This window comes from Bufo bufo, chromosome 4 (genome assembly GCF_905171765.1).
Source record: "Bufo bufo chromosome 4, aBufBuf1.1, whole genome shotgun sequence".
Taxonomy (NCBI): domain Eukaryota; kingdom Metazoa; phylum Chordata; class Amphibia; order Anura; family Bufonidae; genus Bufo; species Bufo bufo.
The window spans coordinates 582,583,871-582,605,421 of NC_053392.1; the positions used below are offsets into that span (position 1 = coordinate 582,583,871).

The window sequence follows — 21,551 nt, forward strand, 5'->3', positions numbered from 1 at the left end:
ATACTGGGGTTTGGGGGGTGGCGCACTGCGCCACCAATGAAGATTACTCTCCCATTCATTCATATACAGGAGGTATAGCGGGAGCTGGCTGCAGAATCACATAGCCGGCTCCCGACCTCTATCAGCGTTAGCTGCGATCCGTGGCACCTGAGGGGTTAACTACCGCAGATCGCAGCTACTTGTCATAGAGGTCGGGAGCCGGCTATGTGATTCTGCAGCCAGCTCCCGCCTCCTGTATATGAATTAATGAGAGACTTATCTTCATTGGTGGCGCAGCGGCCACAGCCCCTCCCCACAGCGGCCACAGCCCCTCCCCTCCTCTTATGTTCTATCCCCAGCACAGGGGGAGGAGACACTGCTTCCTTCTCCCCTGTGCTGCTGAGGGAACACAGAGAGCGCTGAGAGCAGCGCGTTCTGTGTCCCCAATAAGTTATCCGTATATCCGCAAAATAGATGCCGATACCGATAACGTTCAAAATCCTGAATATCGGTAAAACCGGTAATCTGTCGATCCCTAGAGCAGAGGGGGGGGGGGGGGGAGAAACCCATGAAAGCTAGCTCCCAGAGGTGTATATTGGATGGAAAACGCTCGCCAAACAGATAGCAGGGGGAAAGTAGAGCACCCACCGCAGACCCTTCAGCATGTGCCTACAAGTGAGAGGAAATCCTTCAGGAGCTGTATAAGGCTGCCTTCACACATTGCAGATTTTGTTGCAGAGTTTTCCGCGACTGAAAATCCGTTCCATTCACGTGAATAGCACTTGCAGAAATCCGTGTGTGTGCGCACTGCTGCTCCATTCAACCATATGGGACTGCCTGATATGGTCTAAGGGCTCATGCACACGAACATATTTTATTTTCCGTTGCGGACTGTATGCAGAACCATTCACTTCAATGGGTCCGCAAAAAAACCCCGGAAGTTACTTCATGTGCATTCCATTTCCGTATGTCCGTTCCGCAAAAAAGTAGTGCATGACCTATTATTGTCCGCATTACGGACAAGGCTAGTACTGTTCTATTAGGGGCCAGCTGTTCCGTTCCGCTAAATGCAGAATGCACACGGATGTCATGCGTATTTTTTGCGAATCTGTTTTTTGTGGACCAAAATACATACGGTCGTGTCTCGTGTGCATGAGCCCTAATACAGAAATCTGCTATCACCAGCAGCCCCTGAAGTGATGGTCATGGGACATCCCCTATAGGCTAAATGCACACGGTCAGGATTGCGTGCGGAATATCTGCACCGTAGATCATGTACATTGTATTCTATGAGAATTTGAAATTCTCATTTACACGATGTAGATTTTTTTTAAATCCGCAGCATGTCAATTTATTTTATTTTTCCTGACCGGATTTTCTCCATTCACTTCAATGGGGCGAGGAAAATCCGCATGTAAATCCGCACCAATTGATGCGGATTGACTGCACCGATTTACCTGCGGATTTCAGTGCCGATATAAAACCTGAATGTGTGCATTTACCCATAGGGGGACCTGCCCATTAGGCTGCATGTACACGACTGTTCCCGTTTTACAGTCCGTGGACCTGCAAAATACAGAGACCTTCCTTGCGCAATTCACATTTTTTTCAGTCCCATAAGTAGAAATGGCTATTCCTGTCTGCTATACGGACAAGACCAGAACATGTTCTATAATCTGTCCCCAAGACACCTTTGTGGATGGAGCGTTGGGGTGTATGGGTGACACTGCTCCATAGAGGACCCCCAATGAGCAGGCCTTTATCCCCGATCTGTTGTTGGTGAGGAGAACCCCCTTTGCACTTGATTGATGAAGAGGACGGCTTTCCTCCTGGTGCAGATGATAATAGACTTTAGGAGATCTCCCCCTAATCCTAAATGGATCTGGCCTATTCACCAAACTTTCCCACTCTCTAGTGCAGGGGTAGGCAAGCTCCGGCACTCCAGCTGTTGTGAAACTACAACTCCCAACATGCATATTTACTCTCCTCTTCTCAGAACTCTCATAGAAATGAATGGAGCATGCTGGGAATTGTAGTTTCACAACAGCTGGAGCGCCGAAGGTTGCTGATCCCTGCTCTAGTGGGAAATAGAGACCTAATCGGGTGTCGGCCCCTGTACCTATTAAACAGGACACCAAGTACGTATTTGTAGCATACGATTACACCATGGTGTCTTGGTAAGTAGTTCTCTAGGCCTGGGCACCAGTGCCCCTTCCTTCCTCCGTGTTTAGCTTGTTTTGCATTGCAAGAGGACTTCCACCGCCATATTATTGTACTCATTTTTGTAAGCCTTTTGCTGTTTTGCAAGTAAAACATAGTGATTTGTGGTAAAATCTCATGTGGTTGTAGCTTTTGACCGCAGCGGGCGGCTGCATGTGACGACCATATGTGTTTTGTGGTCCGCAGATCCGGAACGCACACAGCCAGCTTATGATAGAAATGCCTATTCTTGTTCGCAATGTCAGACAAGAATAAGAAATGCTCTATCTTTTTTGCAGGGCCACGGAAGGGAAGTACGGGTGCAGACGGCTGTGCACATCTTTTGCGGCCCCATCGAAATGAATGAAATGTATTGGATAACACTGACTGCATTATGTCAGGGTTATAAAATACATTCCAGACCTCTAAGGCCCCTTGCAGACGAGCGTCCCCCCTGCAGAGAGTCCGCATGGCAGCACCCGTCCTGACCTCCCAGCACTGACGGGATTCACATAGCATCATAAATCAATATAATGCTATGCGACTCCGGCAGTGCCCCAGAGTTCAGGACGGGTGCTCTCCCTGACACACGCTGAGAGTCCAATGCGTGGGACTTGCTTGTGTGATAGGGGCCTTATAATTGCATATAATTTTTTTTATAGCTGCTGAGTTATTCAATAAAATGTATCTGTATAGCGCCACCTGCTGTTTGTTCTTTTTTCTTATTTCTTTGACCTGCTCACTGAGAAGGCCGCACATGCTCAGTTTCATCCTTCAACTGCCTCCTGAGCTGTGATGGGGAGAGCTGCAGCAGCAAAGACACGGCCCCCCCTGAGCTGCAGCAGCAAAGACACGGCCCCCCCCTGAGCTGCAGCAGCAAAGACACGGCCCCCCCCTGAGCTGCAGCAGCAAAGACACGGCCCCCCCTGAGCTGCAGCAGCAAAGACACGGCCCCCCCTGAGCTGCAGCAGCAAAGACACGGCCCCCCCTGAGCTGCAGCAGCAAAGACACGGCCCCCCCTGAGCTGCAGCAGCAAAGACACGGCCCCCCCTGAGCTGCAGCAGCAAAGACACGGCCCCCCCTGAGCTGCAGCAGCAAAGACACGGCCCCCCCTGAGCTGCAGCAGCAAAGACACGGCCCCCCCTGAGCTGCAGCAGCAAAGACACGGCCCCCCCTGAGCTGCAGCAGCGATATAAATCTACCAGAGCAATGGAAAGATCTCTGGACCCATGTGAGGTACAGGGCTGTTTTTAGCTTTTTTTTAGAAAGAGATCGTCCTCTACTAGATTGTCTGTCTGTCTGTCTGTCTGTCTGTCTGATTTTCATTAGTCATGGGAGAACCCCTTTAAGGTTGTGATCTCCTATGGATAATTTTTTGGGTGTCTTTGGCTCAGTCCAGGGATAAGACCGGCCATACACATTAGATGTTTTTTGGCTGCACCCAGCAATTTTATCGGGATCAGCCAACCATCTAATGTGCGTGGCCGCTTCCTGACTCGCCCCCGACGACAATTATTGTGGGAGATGAGGATCAGACATGTTGGGTTTCTGCTGAGAACACATGCATGCTCAGCCTAAGTGTTTGGCCGGCCCAAGCTTGAGATATTTGTGCTGAGACTTGTGCTGTGCGGCGTAGATCAGGGTCATGTTCTTGCAGTTAGTACCTTGTGATGACTGTACATAACGCGCTGTTGTGATAACACTGGAAATCAATAGGTACATGCACATTGTCTGTGAATTGGTACATCCAGTGCCTTCTATTAAAGGTCCTGTTGCCCTTCTAATATAAGAAGCAGTAGTGTCTGAGAAATGCTGGTCTCGGGGCTACCCAATCACAAGATGGTGGCGAATGGCATGTGGAGAATTTTTAGAATCAATCACAGTTGTTGTATTGGTTGTCCAGCTTTACAGGGTCATTCTGATAAGTTTACATCTGTTGAAATGAGCCTCTAGGAGCAACGGGGGTGTTGACATTGCACCTAGAGGCTCCGCTCTCTGCAACTGCTGCATCCTCTGCACTTTGATTGACAGGACCAGGTGTGATGAAGTTTACATTGTCAATCAAAGTGCAGAGAGAGCTGAGCCTCTAGGTGTAATGTCAACGCCCTCGTTGCTCCTAGAGGCTCACTTGCATAGATGGGACCCTCACCAATCTCTAGAACGGGGCCTCCCAAAGTGAACGAAAGGGCACCGCACATGTGCTCTATTTACTTCTATGGGAGTTCCAGAAATAGCTGAGCGAGTGCACTCGTTTTTTTTTTTCGGAAGTCCCATAGAAATTAATTGAGAGCACGCTGCGCATGCGCGCGGTCACCGCTCCATTCACTTCTATAGGATTGCTGGAAATAGCACTAAGACCTGTAGTCCGATTCTGCAGTCATACTCCACCTGGCATATCCTGTGAAATGATGAACTCCAGGCCCCCACATGAGCCATGACTGATCTCGGTACAGCGCTACGGACTATGTTGGGACTATACAAACAACGCTTTCAACCTCCGCTGCAGCGACCAAGGTTCCCCCCCCAACATCGTCATCTTGTTTTCTACACCAAGAGATAATCCAAGTAAATGAAGGAGCAATATTCGGTGAATCCAGGCTGGCGGCATCCGACGCCCACTACTCTTCCTCTCGGAAACCTGTGTGTATTTATCTCTCGCTCCATGCCAGGCTCAATAAATAGCTGCACGCCATTTCATCAGCTCGCTCCCCCCCCCCCCCCCCCCCCCCCGCGTGGCACCCAATTATTCATTCCTGGTCAGAGGCTTGCTGTTTAAAAATAAATGGCACAGACGTATTCTAGCGTTTCTGGGCTCCTCTTATTACATGTGTAATGTGATATTATCATCTTCTATCTCTGGAGACTCCCGGATTATTTTCGGTGTTTGTTTCCTAGCAACTTGCAGGACATCGCCTCTTGGTGACATGCGGAAAAAGCAATTCATTGATTCCAACTTGGGGACGCTGTCATAAGATATCGAGGATGAGGAGGATTGCTGGGAGAAGACGTGTCTAGAATCTCCAGATGGTATCGCTCTGCATTTCTCTGTACACCAGCAAAATGCTTAAAGGGGTTGTCCACTACTTGTATATCTGATCGGCAGGGGTCCGCCCGTCCGTGTCTCGTGGACAGGGCTGGTTACTGCAGCATCGCTTCCAGTGCCGACCAATACATAATGGAAGAAGCTACTCCCGAACACCTGTTGAACGGCCCCCCGAAAATCTGATATTGATGGCTTATCCTGAGGATGGTAGATTTGAAGGACTTCCATTACTGGGGAGGGGAAGGCCCCCCTAACGTCCACTCTTTAGCGATAATCTGCCTGTGTAAATGTGCCGCTGGGGCTGTTAAAATGGCACGATCTACCACTGGCAAACAATGATTTTGTATAGGGACGAGGGATGGCTTTAGCGATCACTCCACCCGATACTGTGGAGGAGATCGCTGCATGAAATCCAGTGGTCTCCTTCACTGACGAGCAGGCGATTGTCATCTGCTCTGTTGATCGGCGTAAAGGGGCCTCTTGGACATTGGGGGATATGTCCTCACGCAAGTTTGGGTCCTACCTTTTAGATCCGCACCCATCCTTAGAACGGAGCCCGCAAAGTGAAGGAGGGCGCACTGCGCATGCGCAGCCGTCCCCATTCATTTCTATGGGAAAATAGCTGAGCGCTGGTTCGGCTATTTCTGGAAGCCCCATAGTCGTGAAAGAAGCTGTGGCCGCGCTTGCGTGATGTCCTTCCCATTCACTTCAGTGGGACGTCTGAAAATAGCCGAGTGCACCGTTTGGCTATTTTTGGCACTCCCATAGAAATAAGTGGAGGGCAGCTGCGCATGCGCAGTGTCAATTTGTGAGCTCCGTCCTAAGGATAGGTGTAGGGAGCGATATGCCTCCAATGTCCGAGATGGGATAACAAGGCCCAGTCACAGGGTTTCTGCCACAGACTGTGCAGTGAATGCGCTGTGTGAACGGGGCCTAAGGTTATGTTCACATCCTGTTTTTGCGTTACATTTGTCATACAATTGAATACGTCGTCTATATTCCCATTGTAGAAAAATTAACGTATACCACATTATATACACGTACGTGTGTGCACCTACACTGTTCCATACTGGTCTCCTCTGCAGTATGATGACTTGTACCAGCCAGTCTCCTAATGTTACCCTATGGACACGTTTAGAGCGTACGACGGGAACTTTCCTGGCATGTACGCTAAACGAACATCACAATCATGACGTGAACACATCCTAAGATGCACCAAATTAGTCGTGGCGACTCGCACTGGGTGATGAATCTGTTGCAAGTCTACCTTACAGTGCATTCACGTGACCGTATTTTCAGTCCGCATGCGGACCCATTAATTTCAGTGGAGCTATATAAGGTGCAGACAGCACCCCATGTTCGCCCTGCATCCATATATCCGTTCTGCGAACCTGCAAAACAATCATAAGAACAGACACCGGTGAGCCATCCGCAATGGATGATTCATTTTTTTAAGCGTTTGCTTCATTATTAGATGTAAAAGTTGATGCGCCATAAATGTACCAGAATTTGCTGCATTTTACTACAATGTTTTGGCACAAGCGCAGTAATACATTTGTCCCATTATTAGTATTGACATGTTCAGGGAAAAAAGGCAAAAAAACAACCTGTTGGTCAGATGCGACGTGACGGGTTACAGTACGTTCAGACATTCTTAGAGACGAGGAAGCTCGGTAATCCCCTTGAATGACCTACCTGGGAGGTATCGGGTGGCTCTTGGCTGTCTTCATCTTCTTTGTCCTCTTACTTTCCTGTCTTCATTTTTCCGTTTTCTTTTTCTGTCCTATATGATTGTATTGTACGTTCTGCTCCTGTCTGTGGCTATGGGGACTTGCCTGATCTGGAATTTAAAGGGGTTGTCCAGCCTTATCATCGGCGGAGATCAGACACCCTGCGCCCCCACCGATCAGCTGTTTGATGTTGGGTCGGCACCAGTACTACACCGCACTGTCAACATTGTAGCGGACGGCGCTCGTCACTGCTGTGCCACTATGTATTTTGCACTCCGCCAAAAATACGGATGATGTCCGTGTTGCATCCGTGTTTATTTTTTTTTTTTTTGTGTGGACCCGTTGTAGCAATGCCTATTCTTGTCCGCAAAACAGACAAGACTAGGACATGTTCTGTCTTTTTCGCAGGACTGCGGAACGGACATACGGATCCAGACAGCACGCGGCTTGCTGTCCGCATGTTTAACGGCCCCAAAGAAATAGGGGGCTAAGGTTGGTAAAAATACCTTCGACATCTGTGTTTTCGGGTTGAGTTCTAACATTGTATTTGCTATATTTTGTCAGATGATGACATTTGTATGATGAGGATGTCCGATGAGGACATTGGAATTTTATTTATTTATTTATTTATTTTTGCACCCAGGGGTGAGAAATCTGCAGACTTGTTCTATTTTTACATGCACTGATTTTACTAAAAAAAGTTTCACTTCATCTTTTGTATTTTGCAAAATTGAAAACCTTCTTCACCCTGAAGGTACAGCCACGCGGTTTGATGCCGTTTTTGAAGCTAAAACCAGGAGTCGGATCGGTCCTGTAGAATAATTTTTTTCCTTTATGATCAACTCCTGATTTTGGCTTCAAAAACTGCATCAAAAAGCCTGACCATGTGGCAGCACCCTACAGCGCCATTAACATGGCGGGGTTTAAAGGCTAATTTTGGGGCACGCTGAAAACCTGCTGGCGGCCGCATCCTTTCCACCTCCCATAGATTTCAGTGGGAGGCAGCGCTGAAGATCACTGAGCGGTGGATTAAAGCCGTGGCCCCGCTGAGAACAGACGTGTCCCATCCCGGTACAGTCATGGCTTTAGGCTTCCGCTCCGTGATCCTCAGCGCTGCCTCCCACTGAAATGAAGGCCAGGCAGACACTAGCAAAAAAAGACGTGGCGCCAGCAGAATACCAGCGCGCATTCCACGCCAAAAGACACCACGTGAACATAGCCTTAGGCCTAGTTCACACGAACGTATGGCTTTTATAGTTTTTTGCAGTCCGTTTTTCACTGATCCATTGTTCCATTTTTTTGTTTCAGTTGTGTTTCCGTATGGCATATACAGTATACAGTAATTACATAGAAAGAAATTGGGCTGGGCATAACATTTTCAATAGATTGTTCCGCAAAAACGGAACGGATACGGAAGACATACGGATGCATTTCCGTATGTGTTGCGTTTTTTTTTTGCGGACCCATTGACTTGAATGGAGCCACGGAACGTGATTTGCGGGCAATAATAGGACATGTTCTATCTTTCAACGGAATGGAAAAACGGAAATACGGAAAAAAGGAATGCTTACGGAACACATTCCGTTTTTAAAGTGGAACCATTGAAATTAATGGTTCCGTATACGGACAGTATACGGAACACAAAAAAAACGTCCCGTACACTCGCAAAAAAAAAAAAAAAAAACGATCGTGTGAACTAGGCCTTAGGGTCCAGATTTTCTGCCCATAACAAACAGGTTGATGATATGTCGATCGTCTCTCATTACAGTCATCGGTGTGTTTGCTGGTTCCCCGGCTCCTCGCATACATGGTACATTATGTCTGCAGCACATCCTCCGCTTACCTGGGGAGATGCGCTGCCAACAGCAATTATTATTTGACTGCATTAAGGAGGTGAATGAGCCCTAAGGATATGCTCCCACATGGAGTAAACACTGCGGATATGCATGTGTAAATGCGCTCTTAGGCCTCATTCTGGTCAGTATTTTGCATCCATATTCATTAGCCAAGTCCAGAAGTGGAACCTAAACAGAGGAATTACAATAGAAGAAGATAGAACAGAAGATCTGTTCCTGGTTTTGGCTTTCAATTACTATTGCAAAATAGTGACCTAAATACAGGTATAAAGGAACTATTCACACAGTGCTGTAAGATCAGGTTATTACTGCAAATGTATTTATTGTATACATTTATATAACGCTGACATGTTTCATGGCGCTTTACAGACATCTAAGTTCCCTATCAGTATGTCTTTGGAGTAGGGTTGTTTCGATACCAAAATTTTGATTCGGTTTCGATACCATAAAGTATTGCGATACTCGATACCATGCGAAAAATACAAAACGCCAAAAAAGCTGCGTGCATTCTGCATTTTATGGAACGTCCGGCCCATAATTGAACAGTCCTATCCCTATTTTTTGGGGGGCAAGGTGACAAAAAAGAAATTTGGGAATTGTGCGGTTTTTATTATAATTTCTTTTCTTTTATGGCGTTTACCGCATAGGATTTTTTTTTATATTTTAATAGTTTGGACTTTTTAGACGTGGCAATATGTAATATGTTAATTTATTGTTTATATATATTTTATATGTAAAATTGGGAAAGGGGACGACTTATACTTAATTTTTATTTTTTTATATTTAATAACTATTTTCCCCCTTAGGGGCTAGATAGAACCTGGGATCTTTTGATCCCTTGTCCTATTCACCCTAATAGAGCTCTATCAGGGTGAATAGGACTTCACACTCTCCCTGCTGCTCTGTGCTTTGTGCACACAGCAGCAGGGAGCTTACCATGGCAACCAGGGCTTCAGTAGCGTCCTGGCTGCCATGGTAACCGATTGGAGCCCCAGGATTACACTGCTGGGGCTCCGATCACAAGCTGCCACTGCACCACCAATTAAGAGGGGACCCTGTGGCCACTGGGGGGGGGGGGTGCTGGGGGGCTGGGGTGCTGGGCGGGGGGGGGCCCAACTGCGCCACCAATGATAATTAACCTTTAATACAGATACAGGAGGCGGGTATCGCCGGCACCCTCCTCCTGTATTTGTATTAAAGGTTAATTATCATTGGTGCCACAGTGGCCAGGCACCTGCTATGCTGGCTGCTTGACTGCTGCCGTTCGCCGAGCTCACTTGGTCAGACGGCGCAGCAGTGTATTTCCTCCCCCGTCCCGCCTCCTGCTTTAATAGCGGCACATTCATTGGTGGCAGTGGTGCAGGCAGCTTCAGAGCCCGCTCACTTCATTGGGCTCAGCGCGGCTGCATCATAGGAGGGAGGACTCCCTCCTTCCCAACTGTCTGCGCCCGAGTGCCATAAGAGGAGGGTTTAGTTAGTATCGAAAAAATGAACATCCTGATACCGAATCGATACTGGCATAAAAGTATCGATTGGGTATCGAAAGTTCGATACCCAAAACAACCCTACTTTGGAGTGTGGGGGAAACCGGAGGAAACCCCCACTAACACGGGGAGAACTCCATGCAGATGTTGTCCTTGGTCAGATTCAAACCCAGCACCCCAAGACACCAGTGCTAACCACTGAGCCACCATGCTGGTGAAAATGGCAGCAAAAACCATGATTTGACTGCATGGTGTTTAGAGACCCTCGCAGTAGTTTTATAGGGGGGTCTTCTCATGTTTAATGCACACCAGATAGATGATAAATGTCCGGTTGCTGGGCGTCCCGATGCTGGGACCTCCCTAGTGATTACTGGCATGTGGGTCCGGAGCTGCTGTTCTCCTCTTTCCAGTTGTGCAGAGAGAAGGAAGTTTTGTATGGAGCGACCATTGAGCATGCATGGTGCCGCTCAGTTTAGGGTGCATGCTTAACCTCCGATCCAGTCAATCTCCTGCACCCCGGGCATGCATATGAAGGATGCGGGGCCCCCGTCTTAGTGATTGGTAGCCTAGTATATTGGGCATAGCCAATGTCAGATAGGTGTGGGTCCCATCTCTGGGACCTGCACCTGTCTCTAGAACAGGGCCCCCAAATAGCTGAGTGTGTGTGCGCTCGGCTATTTTCGAAAGTGCAAAGAAGTAAATGAAGAGCGCACCCCAGCACTGGCGCAATGAAGAGGGACTGCTGGAAATAGACGAGCCAGGGCTTAACTGGTTTTTGGAACTCCCATAGAAGTAAACGGAGGGTGGTCGGGCTTGTACACACTTTGGGGGCCCTTGTTCTAGAGATAAGTGACATATCCTAGTAATATGCCACATCCCCTCTAACTCTGGCTGTTGTGTATGTATTTTATCAAGTAGCACATAGTTTACCTTCAGAAGTCGGAGAGCGGCTGCAGACCGAGCCGGCAGAGATCTCCTCGAATTTGGCTCGGAGCGGCATCCAGCAGTTTCCATTGCAGTTGTCAGTAGCAGTCACTAGGCTGGCGTTGGAGCCATTGATTCTGACCTTGTGCTGCTCACCTTCAGGCATAGGGTGATAGTGAGCAGCTCTCCTGTCAACCTGGCGATGGCACAGTATTTCCTTTTATCTTCGTCACTTGCTAATTCAATGTTCATGGATCCCCTTTTCATTTAACACACTAAGGTCCCTTTAGACGGGTCCATACAGCAGGTGATCTTCTCCACAGTATAGGGAGTAGTGATTGCTTTTGCCATCGTTCATCCTCATACTGACTTGTTGTTTGCCGGCAGGCAGCAGAGGGTATTTACACAGAGCGATCTGCTGCTGGCAAACGACAATTTATGTGTCTGTATAAATGATCGCGGGTTAGGCTACTTTCACATGAGCGTTTTGGCTTTCCGTTTGTGAGATCTGCTCAGGGCTCTTACAAGCGGTCCAAAACGGATCAGTTTGCATTCTAATTGGAAAAGGATCCGCTCAGAATGCATCAGTTTGGCTCCGTTCAGTCACCATTCCACTCTGGAGGCAGACACCAGAACTGTGCCTGCAGCGTTTTGCTGTCCCCCTGACGAAGCAGAGCCAAACGGATCCGTCCTGGCACACAATGTAAGTTAATGGGGACGGATCCGTTTTCTTTGACACAATCTGGCACAATAGAAAACGGATCCGCCCCCCATTGACTTTCAATGGAGTTCATGACTGATGTCTGCGGTTGTATTGTTGTAATGGAAGCGTTTTTGCAGATCCATGACTGATCCGAGATTTTACCACTGATGATCGGTGGGGGTCCAACACCCAGGACCCCCACCCATCTGCTGCTATAGAAGGCAGCAGTGCTCCTGTGAACGCTGCAGCCTTGTCTCAGCTTTCCCTAGGCCAGTGACGTCACCTTTATCAGTCACGTGGCCCAGGCGCAGCTCAGCCTCCATTCAAGTGATACCAAGCACAACTACTATACTATGTACAGCGCTGAGCTTTGTGAGCTGAGAGAAGGCCGCGGCGCTCACAGGAGCGTAGGTGCCTTCTCAAACAGCTGATTGGCGGGGGTGCCGGGTGTCGGACCCCCACTGATCAGATACTGATGTCCTATCCTGAGGACAGTTCATCAATAGTAAAATCTTAGAAAACCCTTTTTAAGGTATTTAACAGGGTGCGCTGGGTTCATGCTCTAGGACAGGGTCGCCCGTGTCATGGCAGGGGCTGTGATAGAAGGGCATGCAGGGCAAGATTCAATGGTAGGTTGTGGTAAAACAGAGTATTTTTGTGTCGTGCACAGACCCTCTCCAGTTATAAACCCAGTGCATCCAATATACCCTAAGGCTACATTCACACGTCCGTGTGTGGATCCGCAAAACACTGACATCGGCGATGTGCGTTCCGCATTTTGCGGTCCACACATCGCCGGCACTTAATAGAAAATGCCTTTTCTTGTCCGCAAATGCGGACAAGAATAGGACATGTTCTATATTTTTCGGGATCGGAATTGCGGACCCGGAAGTGCGGATCCGCAATTCCAGGTCCCATAGAAATGAATGGGTCCGCAATTCCGTTCCGCAAAATGCGGAACGAAATTGCGGACGTGTGAATGGACCTTAAGGGGGAGATTTAAACGGGTGTGAAGTAGAACTGGCTTAGTACGTAGCCCATAGCAACCAATCAGATTTATCTCAGTTCCATTGGAAAATGAAATAAAAAATGAAAGGTGGAATCTGATTGGTTGTTATGGGCAACTAAGCCAGTTCTACTTTACACCAGTTTGATAAATCTCCCCCTAAGTGTTCCTTTTAAAGGGGTTATCCGAGACTATAACATGCTCCTCCATATGCCGGGCCCCTCACAAGTAATATACTTACCATGCTCCCGCGCCGCTCCTGGTCCCCGCACCGCCACTGCTGCTTCTTCCCATGCGCGGATGAAAACATCTGCTATCTGGTGGGGGAGGGGAGCAGCCAATGGTAGGCAGGGATGCAGAGGAGCCTGCCATTGGCTGTCCCCAACGACTGCTGCCCCACCTCCCCACACCTCCTACCCAGGACACCAGATGTTTTCATCCACGCAGTGCAGTGTGGGGAGTGGGGTGTGGGGTAAGTCTATTCAATGTGAGGGCCCCAGCATATGGGGGAGCTTTTTTATAGTCTTGGATAACCCCTTTAAGGCCTCATGCACACGACCGTTGTTTCGGTCCGCACCCGAGCTGCAGTTTTTGCTGCTTTGATGCGGACCCATTCACTTCAATGGCGCTGCAAAAGATGCGGACAGCACTCTGTGTGCTGTCCGCATCCGTTGCCTCGTTCCGTGGTCCGCAAAAAAAATATAACCTGTCCTATTCTTGTCTGTTTTGCGGACAAGAATAGGCAGTTATATCAACGGCTCTCCGTGCCGTTCCGCAAGTTGCGGAACGCACACTGATGCCATCCGTGTTTTTGATTTTGCGGATCCGCAATTTGGGGACTGCAAAACACACACCGGTCGTGTGCATGAGGCCTAAAGGACATCTGTCCAGGGAAACGGAGCAGAATAGCGAAGATGCACGGAGTGGCTAGGGCCCGCCCTCAGTGCACTTATAAGCGCTAATTTGCATGTTCTTAAAAACACTTATTTCTCCTGAGTGAAGCAAGACATGTTTGCCCCTACAGCAAATGCAGAGCGCCATGTAATGCTTCATTTCCCCTGTGGTGGTGCTACAGAGTAATTGCTTCTGGGCTCCCCCACAGACTAGGCTTGTTCACACGACCGTGGTTTTGGTCCGCTCGGGCGCGGACCCATTCACTCCATGTGCTGTCCGTTCTGTGGCCCGGCAAAAATTACTACGAGTCCTGTCCTATTCTTGTCCGTTTTGCGGAGAAGAATAGGCATTTCTATAACGGGCCTCCTGTTCCGTTCCGCAAATTGCGGAAGGCACACGGGCGGCACCCGTGTTTTGCGGATCCGCAAAACACGGCACAGTTGTGTGAACAAGTTCTAAAGCTGACAGCAGTGGAGAAGACGAGCCCTGTGACTCAGCTCATTCAGTTTTACAGCTGCTATAAAGAGGGAAGTTATATACAATATCTGTGTCCTAGTGACCGACATGAAGTCAGTAAAACACAGAGAAAGTCCTCTAAAAGGCGCTGTTCACTTTGGACCTTATGAGGACAATTGACAACTGGGCCAAAGGCAGCTGCACAACCCACCGAGCTCCAGTCCAGAGCGGCTCTGCCTACTTAGACCCTGTTCACAGTTGCGTTACTGATCAGGCTCCCGGAGCTCGCCAGATCTGGCATTGCCGCATACGACTATTTACCACCGGATATTCAGCCGGATCAGGCTACTGGATCCCGGACGTAGCTGTGACCAGGGCCTTAGAGGGCCGCTGGTGAAATGTACAGTAGATATCCTGAAATTCTTTGTATTGCATTGAAGTTTTTTTTATTTGTGTTTTAGATTATTTTTGTATTTACGTCATGGGCCAAATCCTTCATGTAACCGCCAACCTCTGCATGAAATGAATGACATACTGCCATGATGTGACTCGGTGGGCAAAACGTATAGTGTACATCGGGTCAAGGGGTGGAAACCTTGCCCAAAGTTTTTAAAAGGGAATCTATCCTCTCTATTTCTATTGGAGAGTGTTGTGGGCATGCTCTGTGGCTAGACTCTCTAGAGCAGGCATGCACAACCTGCGGCCCTCCAGCTGTTGTAAAACTACAACTCCCACAATGCCCTGCTGTAGGCTGATAGCTGTAGGCTGTTTGGGCATGCTGGGAGTTGTAGTTTTGCAACAGCTGGAGGGCCGCAGGTTGAGCGTGCCTGCTCTACTGGATCATGGGGGCGGCCATTTTGCCTGAGATTTTGTGAATAGCATTGAGAGCAGGGATTGGCAACCTTTTTGGCACTCCAGCTTCTGTGGAACTACAACTCCCAACCTGCACCCTTAGTTGGCTGTTCTTGTTACTCCCGTAGAAGTGAAGGGAGGATTCTGGGAGTGCCGGAGGTTGCTGATCCCTGATTTAGAGAGATCACTTACACCCATATAGGCCATAAGAACTTGTAAACCTTTTCATAGACTTTTGTCGGAGAGTGTTGTGGGCATGCTCTGTGGCTAGCTTCTCTACCTGATCGTGGGGAGCGGCCATCTTGTCTGAGAGATGACTTCCACCCACATGGAAATGTTCCTAGACTTCTATGGGAGAGTGTTGTGGGCATGCTCTGTGGCTAGCTTCTCTACCTGATCGTGGGGGGCGGCCATCTTGTCTGAGAGATGACTTCCACCCACATGGACTTCTATGGGAGAGTGTTGTGGGCGTGCTCTGTGATTGTTCAGGGAGGGGGAGGAGGTGAGATGTCTTTTATTTTCTCTCTAGTAACTGTATTGTTTGTGAAAAAGCCTTTTCGTTGTCTGAAGCCATCAATAATGTAATGTACGCTTTTGCTGTGTCGGATGCAGGAAGCGCGGTCTCGGCGACCAGTAAGAATGGCCCGTTTAGCATTGTTTACACAGTCCCGGCTGCGCTTTATGAGCATAGGTGTAACTGGTCCTGCCTTCTGTACTTACACATGTCATTGTGTTCCCCTATAGATGCCACGTCCGGGGACCAGCAGGATCTCTTCTGTCAGAAGCTACAGCAGTGCTGTGTACTGTTTGATTTTATGGACTCTATATCCGACCTAAAGAGCAAAGAAATCAAGAGAGCCACGCTGAATGAGCTGGTGGAGTACGTGTCCACAAATCGTGGAGTGATCATAGAGTCTGGGTACCCCGATATCATACGAATGGTAAGTCCTGCCGAGCGAAATCTACCCTGCAAACCTCTATATTAAAGGGATTGTCTAGGACTAGAGGAAGTCTTTCTGCACTGTGTCCGGTGGGGGTCAAATGGGGCTGAGTTGCAATACCAGACTCTACCAGTGGACAGGAGTGGCACTGTAAATAAGAACAGGCAGTACCTTGTACAGGTCGATGTGTAGATGAGGCAGGACTGATTCTTCAAGGGGCGGCCTCCTTAGTTTCTTATAAAATCAGGTTCAATAGGTGTCATGGGAACAAGAAAAACCAAAATGTTATCTGCCAGTTAAAACCAAATGGAAACACACATCCTTTTTACTTTAATCTGATTTTATTTTGTGATTTATAGATTTATTTCTTCTGTTTCCTGAACACCATTAATGGGGGGCGGCCGTCTTGCCTGTGCTGTTCTTAACAGCATTTACAAAGCCTTAAAGGAAATGTGTCACCAAAAACTTTATCTGCCAGATAGTAACAGATCAGCTTTTTTTCAATTTTTTCAATTTTTTATTTATTTAATTTAATTTAATTTCCTGAACATTATTATGAGGGCAGCCATCTTGCCTGAGCTGTTCTTAATAGCATTTACAAAGCATTACGAAATTTGGTTTGCGGTAGCCCCATGGGCCATAGACATAATGGAGGGGACCTCAGTAACTTCTATTGCAGAGTCTTCTAGACATGCTCTGTGACCTGTGCAGAGGTCATCATACAAGGAAAGAATAGATCTGTGACAATCGCCTGTGACAACCTCTTATCCATACACAGAGGTGATATCATTACAGGCAGGATTAGAATGACAGATAAGCAGATAACTGCAGTAAAGTGATCTGTACAGACCAAGAATTGGCACCAATTATTAGGCTTAGTGAGAAGCGTGAAAACTGCAGGATTTTATGGTTTTTGTGTAAATGTAGATATTAACATGGAAAATTTAAAAATGACATTAATCTAAAATTCTTTAAAAATATGTTAAACGTAAAAAACGTAATTGAAACTAGGGATCAACCAATATTGATATAGATATATTTTTTTTTTAGAGCTGATAACGATAATCTATGAACTTTCAGGCTGATAGCCGAAAATTTATACTGATATTCTGTGCATTTTCATCTTTGAAAAAAAAAATAAAAAAAAAAAAATATATATATATATATATATATATATATATATATATATATATCTCATTCCTACACAAATCTGCTGAAAATGAACATGTTTATTGTTAACTTTTAGCTTTTTTTTTTTTTTTTTGGTAAATCTTTCTTTTTCATTTATACTTAATATTTTGGTGTTTTATTATTATTATTATTATTATTTTCTTTATACTAACTTTTAGCCCCCTTAGGGGCTAGTACCCTTGTCCTATTCACCATGATAGCCGGATAGATTTCTATTAGGGTGAATAGGACTTCACACTCTCCCTGCTGCCCTGTGCATAGTACACACAGCATCAGGGAGATTACCATGGACGGCTTCAGTAGCGTCCTGGCTGCCATGGTAACCGATCGGAGCCCCAGGCTTACACTGCTGGGGCTCCGATCAGAAACTGCCACTGCCACCAATGAGAGGACCCTGTGGCCACTGCCACCAATGATTAATACTGGGAGGCTTGGATGGGGGGGGCGCTCTGCACCACCAAGGTTTTTAACCACCTCCGGACCGCCTAACGCAGGATCGCGTTCCGGAGGTGGCAGCCCTGCGCAGAGTCACGCATATATGCGTCATCTCGCGATGGGCGAGATTTCCTGTGAACGCGCGCACACAGGCGCGCGCGCTCACAGGAACGGAAGGTAAGAGAGTTGATCTCCAGCCTGCCAGCGGCGATCGTTCGCTGGCAGGCTGGAGATGTGTTTTTTTTAACCCCTAACAGGTATATTAGACGCTGTTTTGATAACAGCGTCTAATATACCTGCTACCTGGTCCTCTGGTGGTCCCATTTGTTTGGATCGACCACCAGAGGACACAGGTAGCTCAGTAAAGTCCCACCAAGCACCACTACACTACACTACACCCCCCCCCCCGTCACTTATTAACCCCTTATTAGCCCCTGATCACCCCTGATCACCCCATATAGACTCCCTGATCACCCCCCTGTCATTGATCACCCCCCTGTCATTGATTACCCCCCTGTAAAGCTCCATTCAGATGTCCGCATGATTTTTACGGATCCACTGATAGATGGATCAGATCCGCAAAACGCATCCGGACGTCTGAATGAAGCCTTACAGGGGCGTGATCAATGACTGTGGTTATCATCCCATATAGACTCCCTGATCACCCCCCCTGTCATTGATTACACCCCTGTCATTGATCAACCCCCTGTAAAGCTCCATTCAGACGTCCGCATGATTTTTACGGATGCACTGATAGATGGATCCGATCCTCAAAACGCATCCGGACGTCTGAATGAAGCCTTACAGGGGCATGATCAATGACTGTGGTGATCACCCCATATAGACTCCCTGATCACCCCCCTGTAAAGCTCCATTCAGATGTCCGCATGATTTTTACGGATGCACTGATAGATGGATCCGATCCGCAAAACGCATCCGGACGTCTGAATGAAGCCTTACAGGGGCATGATCAATGACTGTGGTGATCACCCCATATAGACTCCCTGATCACCCCCCTGTAAAGCTCCATTCAGATGTCCGCATGATTTTTACGGATGCACTGATAGATGGATCCGATCCTCAAAACGCATCCGGACGTCTGAATGAAGCCTTACAGGGGCATGATCAATGACTGTGGTGATCACCCCATATAGACTCCCTGATCACCCCCCTGTAAAGCTCCATTCAGATGTCCGCATGATTTTTACGGATGCACTGATAGATGGATCCGATCCGCAAAACGCATCCGGACGTCTGAATGAAGCCTTACAGGGGCATGATCAATGACTGTGGTGATCACCCCATATAGACTCCCTGATCACCCCCCTGTCATTGATTACCCCCCTGTAAAGCTCCATTCAGATGTCCGCATGATTTTTACGGATGCACTGATAGATGGATCGGATCCGCAAAACGCATCCGGACGTCTGAATGAAGCCTTACAGGGGCGTGATCAATGACTGTGGTTATCACCCCATATAGACTCCCTGATCACCCCCCTGTCATTGATCACCCCCCTGTCATTGATCAACCCCCCTGTCATTGATCACCCCCCTGTCATTGATCACCCCCCTGTCATTGATCACCCCCCTGTCATTGATCACCCCCCTGTAAGGCTCCATTCAGATATTTTTTTGGCCCAAGTTAGCAGAATTTTTTTTTTTTTTTCTTAAAGTCTCATATTCCACTAACTTGTGTCAAAAAATAAAATCTCACATGAACTCACCATACCCCTCACGGAATCCAAATGCGTAAAATTTTTTAGACATTTATATTCCAGACTTCTTCTCACGCTTTAGGGCCCCTAGAATGCCAGGGCAGTATAAATACCCCACATGTGACCCCATTTCGGAAAGAAGACACCCCCAGGTATTCCGTGAGGGGCATATTGAGTCCATGAAAGATTGAATTTTTTGTCCCAAGTTAGCGGAACGGGAGACTTTGTGAGAAAAAAATTAAAAATATCAATTTCCGCTAACTTGTGCCAAAAAAAAAAAAATTCTATGAACTCGCCATGCCCCTCATTGAATACCTTGGGGTGTCTTCTTTCCAAAATGGGGTCACATGTGGGGTATTTATACTGCTCTGGCATTCTAGGGGCCCCAAAGCGTGAGAAGAAGTCTGGTATCCAAATGTCTAAAAATGCCCTCCTAAAAGGAATTTGGGCACCTTTGCGCATCTAGGCTGCAAAAAAGTGTCACACATCTGGTATCGCCGTACTCAGGAGAAGTTGGGGAATGTGTTTTGGGGTGTCATTTTACATATACCCATGCTGGGTGAGAGAAATATCTTGGTCAAATGCCAACTTTGTATAAAAAAATGGGAAAAGTTGTCTTTTGCCAAGATATTTCTCTCACCCAGCATGGGTATATGTAAAATGACACCCCAAAACACATTCCCCAACTTCTCCTGAATACGGCGATACCACATGTGTGACACTTTTTTGCAGCCTAGGTGGGCAAAGGGGCCCATATTCCAAAGAGCACCTTTAGGATTTCACAGGTCATTTACCTACTTACCACACATTAGGGCCCCTGGAAAATGCCAGGGCAGTATAACTACCCCACAAGTGACCCCATTTTGGAAAGAAGACACCCCAAGGTATTCCGTGAGGGGCATGGCGAGTTCCTAGAATTTTTTATTTTTTGTCACAAGTTAGTGGAAAATGCTTATTTTTTTTTAAATTTTTTTTTTCATACAAAGTCTCATATTCCACTAACTTGTGACAAAAAATAAAAAGTTCCATGAACTCACTATGCCCATCAGCGAATACCTTGGGGTCTCTTCTTTCCAAAATGGGGTCACTTGTGGGGTAGTTATACTGCCCTGGCATTCTAGGGGCCCAAATGTGTGGTAAGGAGTTTGAAATCAAATTCTGTAAAAAATGACCTGTGAAATCCGAAAGGTGCTCTTTTGAATATGGGCCCCTTTGCCCACCTAGGCTGCAAAAAAGTGTCACACATCTGGTATCTCCGTAATCGGGAGAAGTTGGGGAATGTGTTTTGGGGTGTCATTTTACATATACCCATGCTGGGTGAGAGAAATATCTTGGCAAAAGACAACTTTTCCCATTTTTTTATACAAAGTTGGCATTTGACCAAGATATTTATCTCACCCAGCATGGGTATATGTAAAAAGACACCCCAAAACACATTCCTCAACTTCTCCTGAATACAGAGATACCAGATGTGTGACACTTTTTTGCAGCCTAGGTGGGCAAAGGGGCCCACATTCCAAAGAGCACCTTTCGGATTTCACAGGTCATTTACCTACTTACCACACATTTGGGCCCCTAGAATGCCAGGGCAGTATAACTACCCCACAAGTGACCCCATTTTGGAAAGAAGAGACCCCAAGGTATTCGCTGATGGGCATAGTGAGTTCATGGAAGTTTTTATTTTTTGTCACAAGTTTGTGGAATATGAGACTTTGTATGAAAAAAAAAATTTAAAAAAAAATCATCATTTTCCACTAACTTGTGACAAAAAATAAAAAATTCTAGGAACTCGCCATGCCCCTCACGGAATACCTTGGGGTGTCTTCTTTCCAAAATGGGGTCACTTGTGGGGTAGTTATACTGCCCTGGTATTCTAGGGGCCCAAATGTGTGGTAAGGAGTTTGAAATCAAATTCAGGAAAAAATGAGGAGTGAAATCCGAAAGGTGCTCTTTGGAATATGGGCCCCTTTGCCCACCTAGGCTGCAAAAAAGTGTCACACATCTGGTATCCCCGTACTCAGGAGAAGTTGAGGAATGTGTTTTGGGGTGTCTTTTTACATATACCCATGCTGGGTGAGATAAATATCTTGGTCAAATGACAACTTTGTATAAAAAAATGGGAAAAGTTGTCTTTTGCCAAG

General features: G+C 47.2%; 1 protein-coding gene across 1 annotated transcript in view; it reads left to right on the forward strand.

The window, feature by feature from the left end:
- PPP2R5A (protein phosphatase 2 regulatory subunit B'alpha) overlaps positions 1–21,551 on the forward strand; it is a 110,558-nt gene that overhangs the window by 42,531 nt on the left and 46,476 nt on the right. The window contains exon 2 of the mRNA XM_040430397.1: positions 15,871–16,067. Coding sequence (XP_040286331.1) covers positions 15,871–16,067 — 197 coding nt within the window. The remainder of the gene's footprint in view (positions 1–15,870; positions 16,068–21,551) is intronic.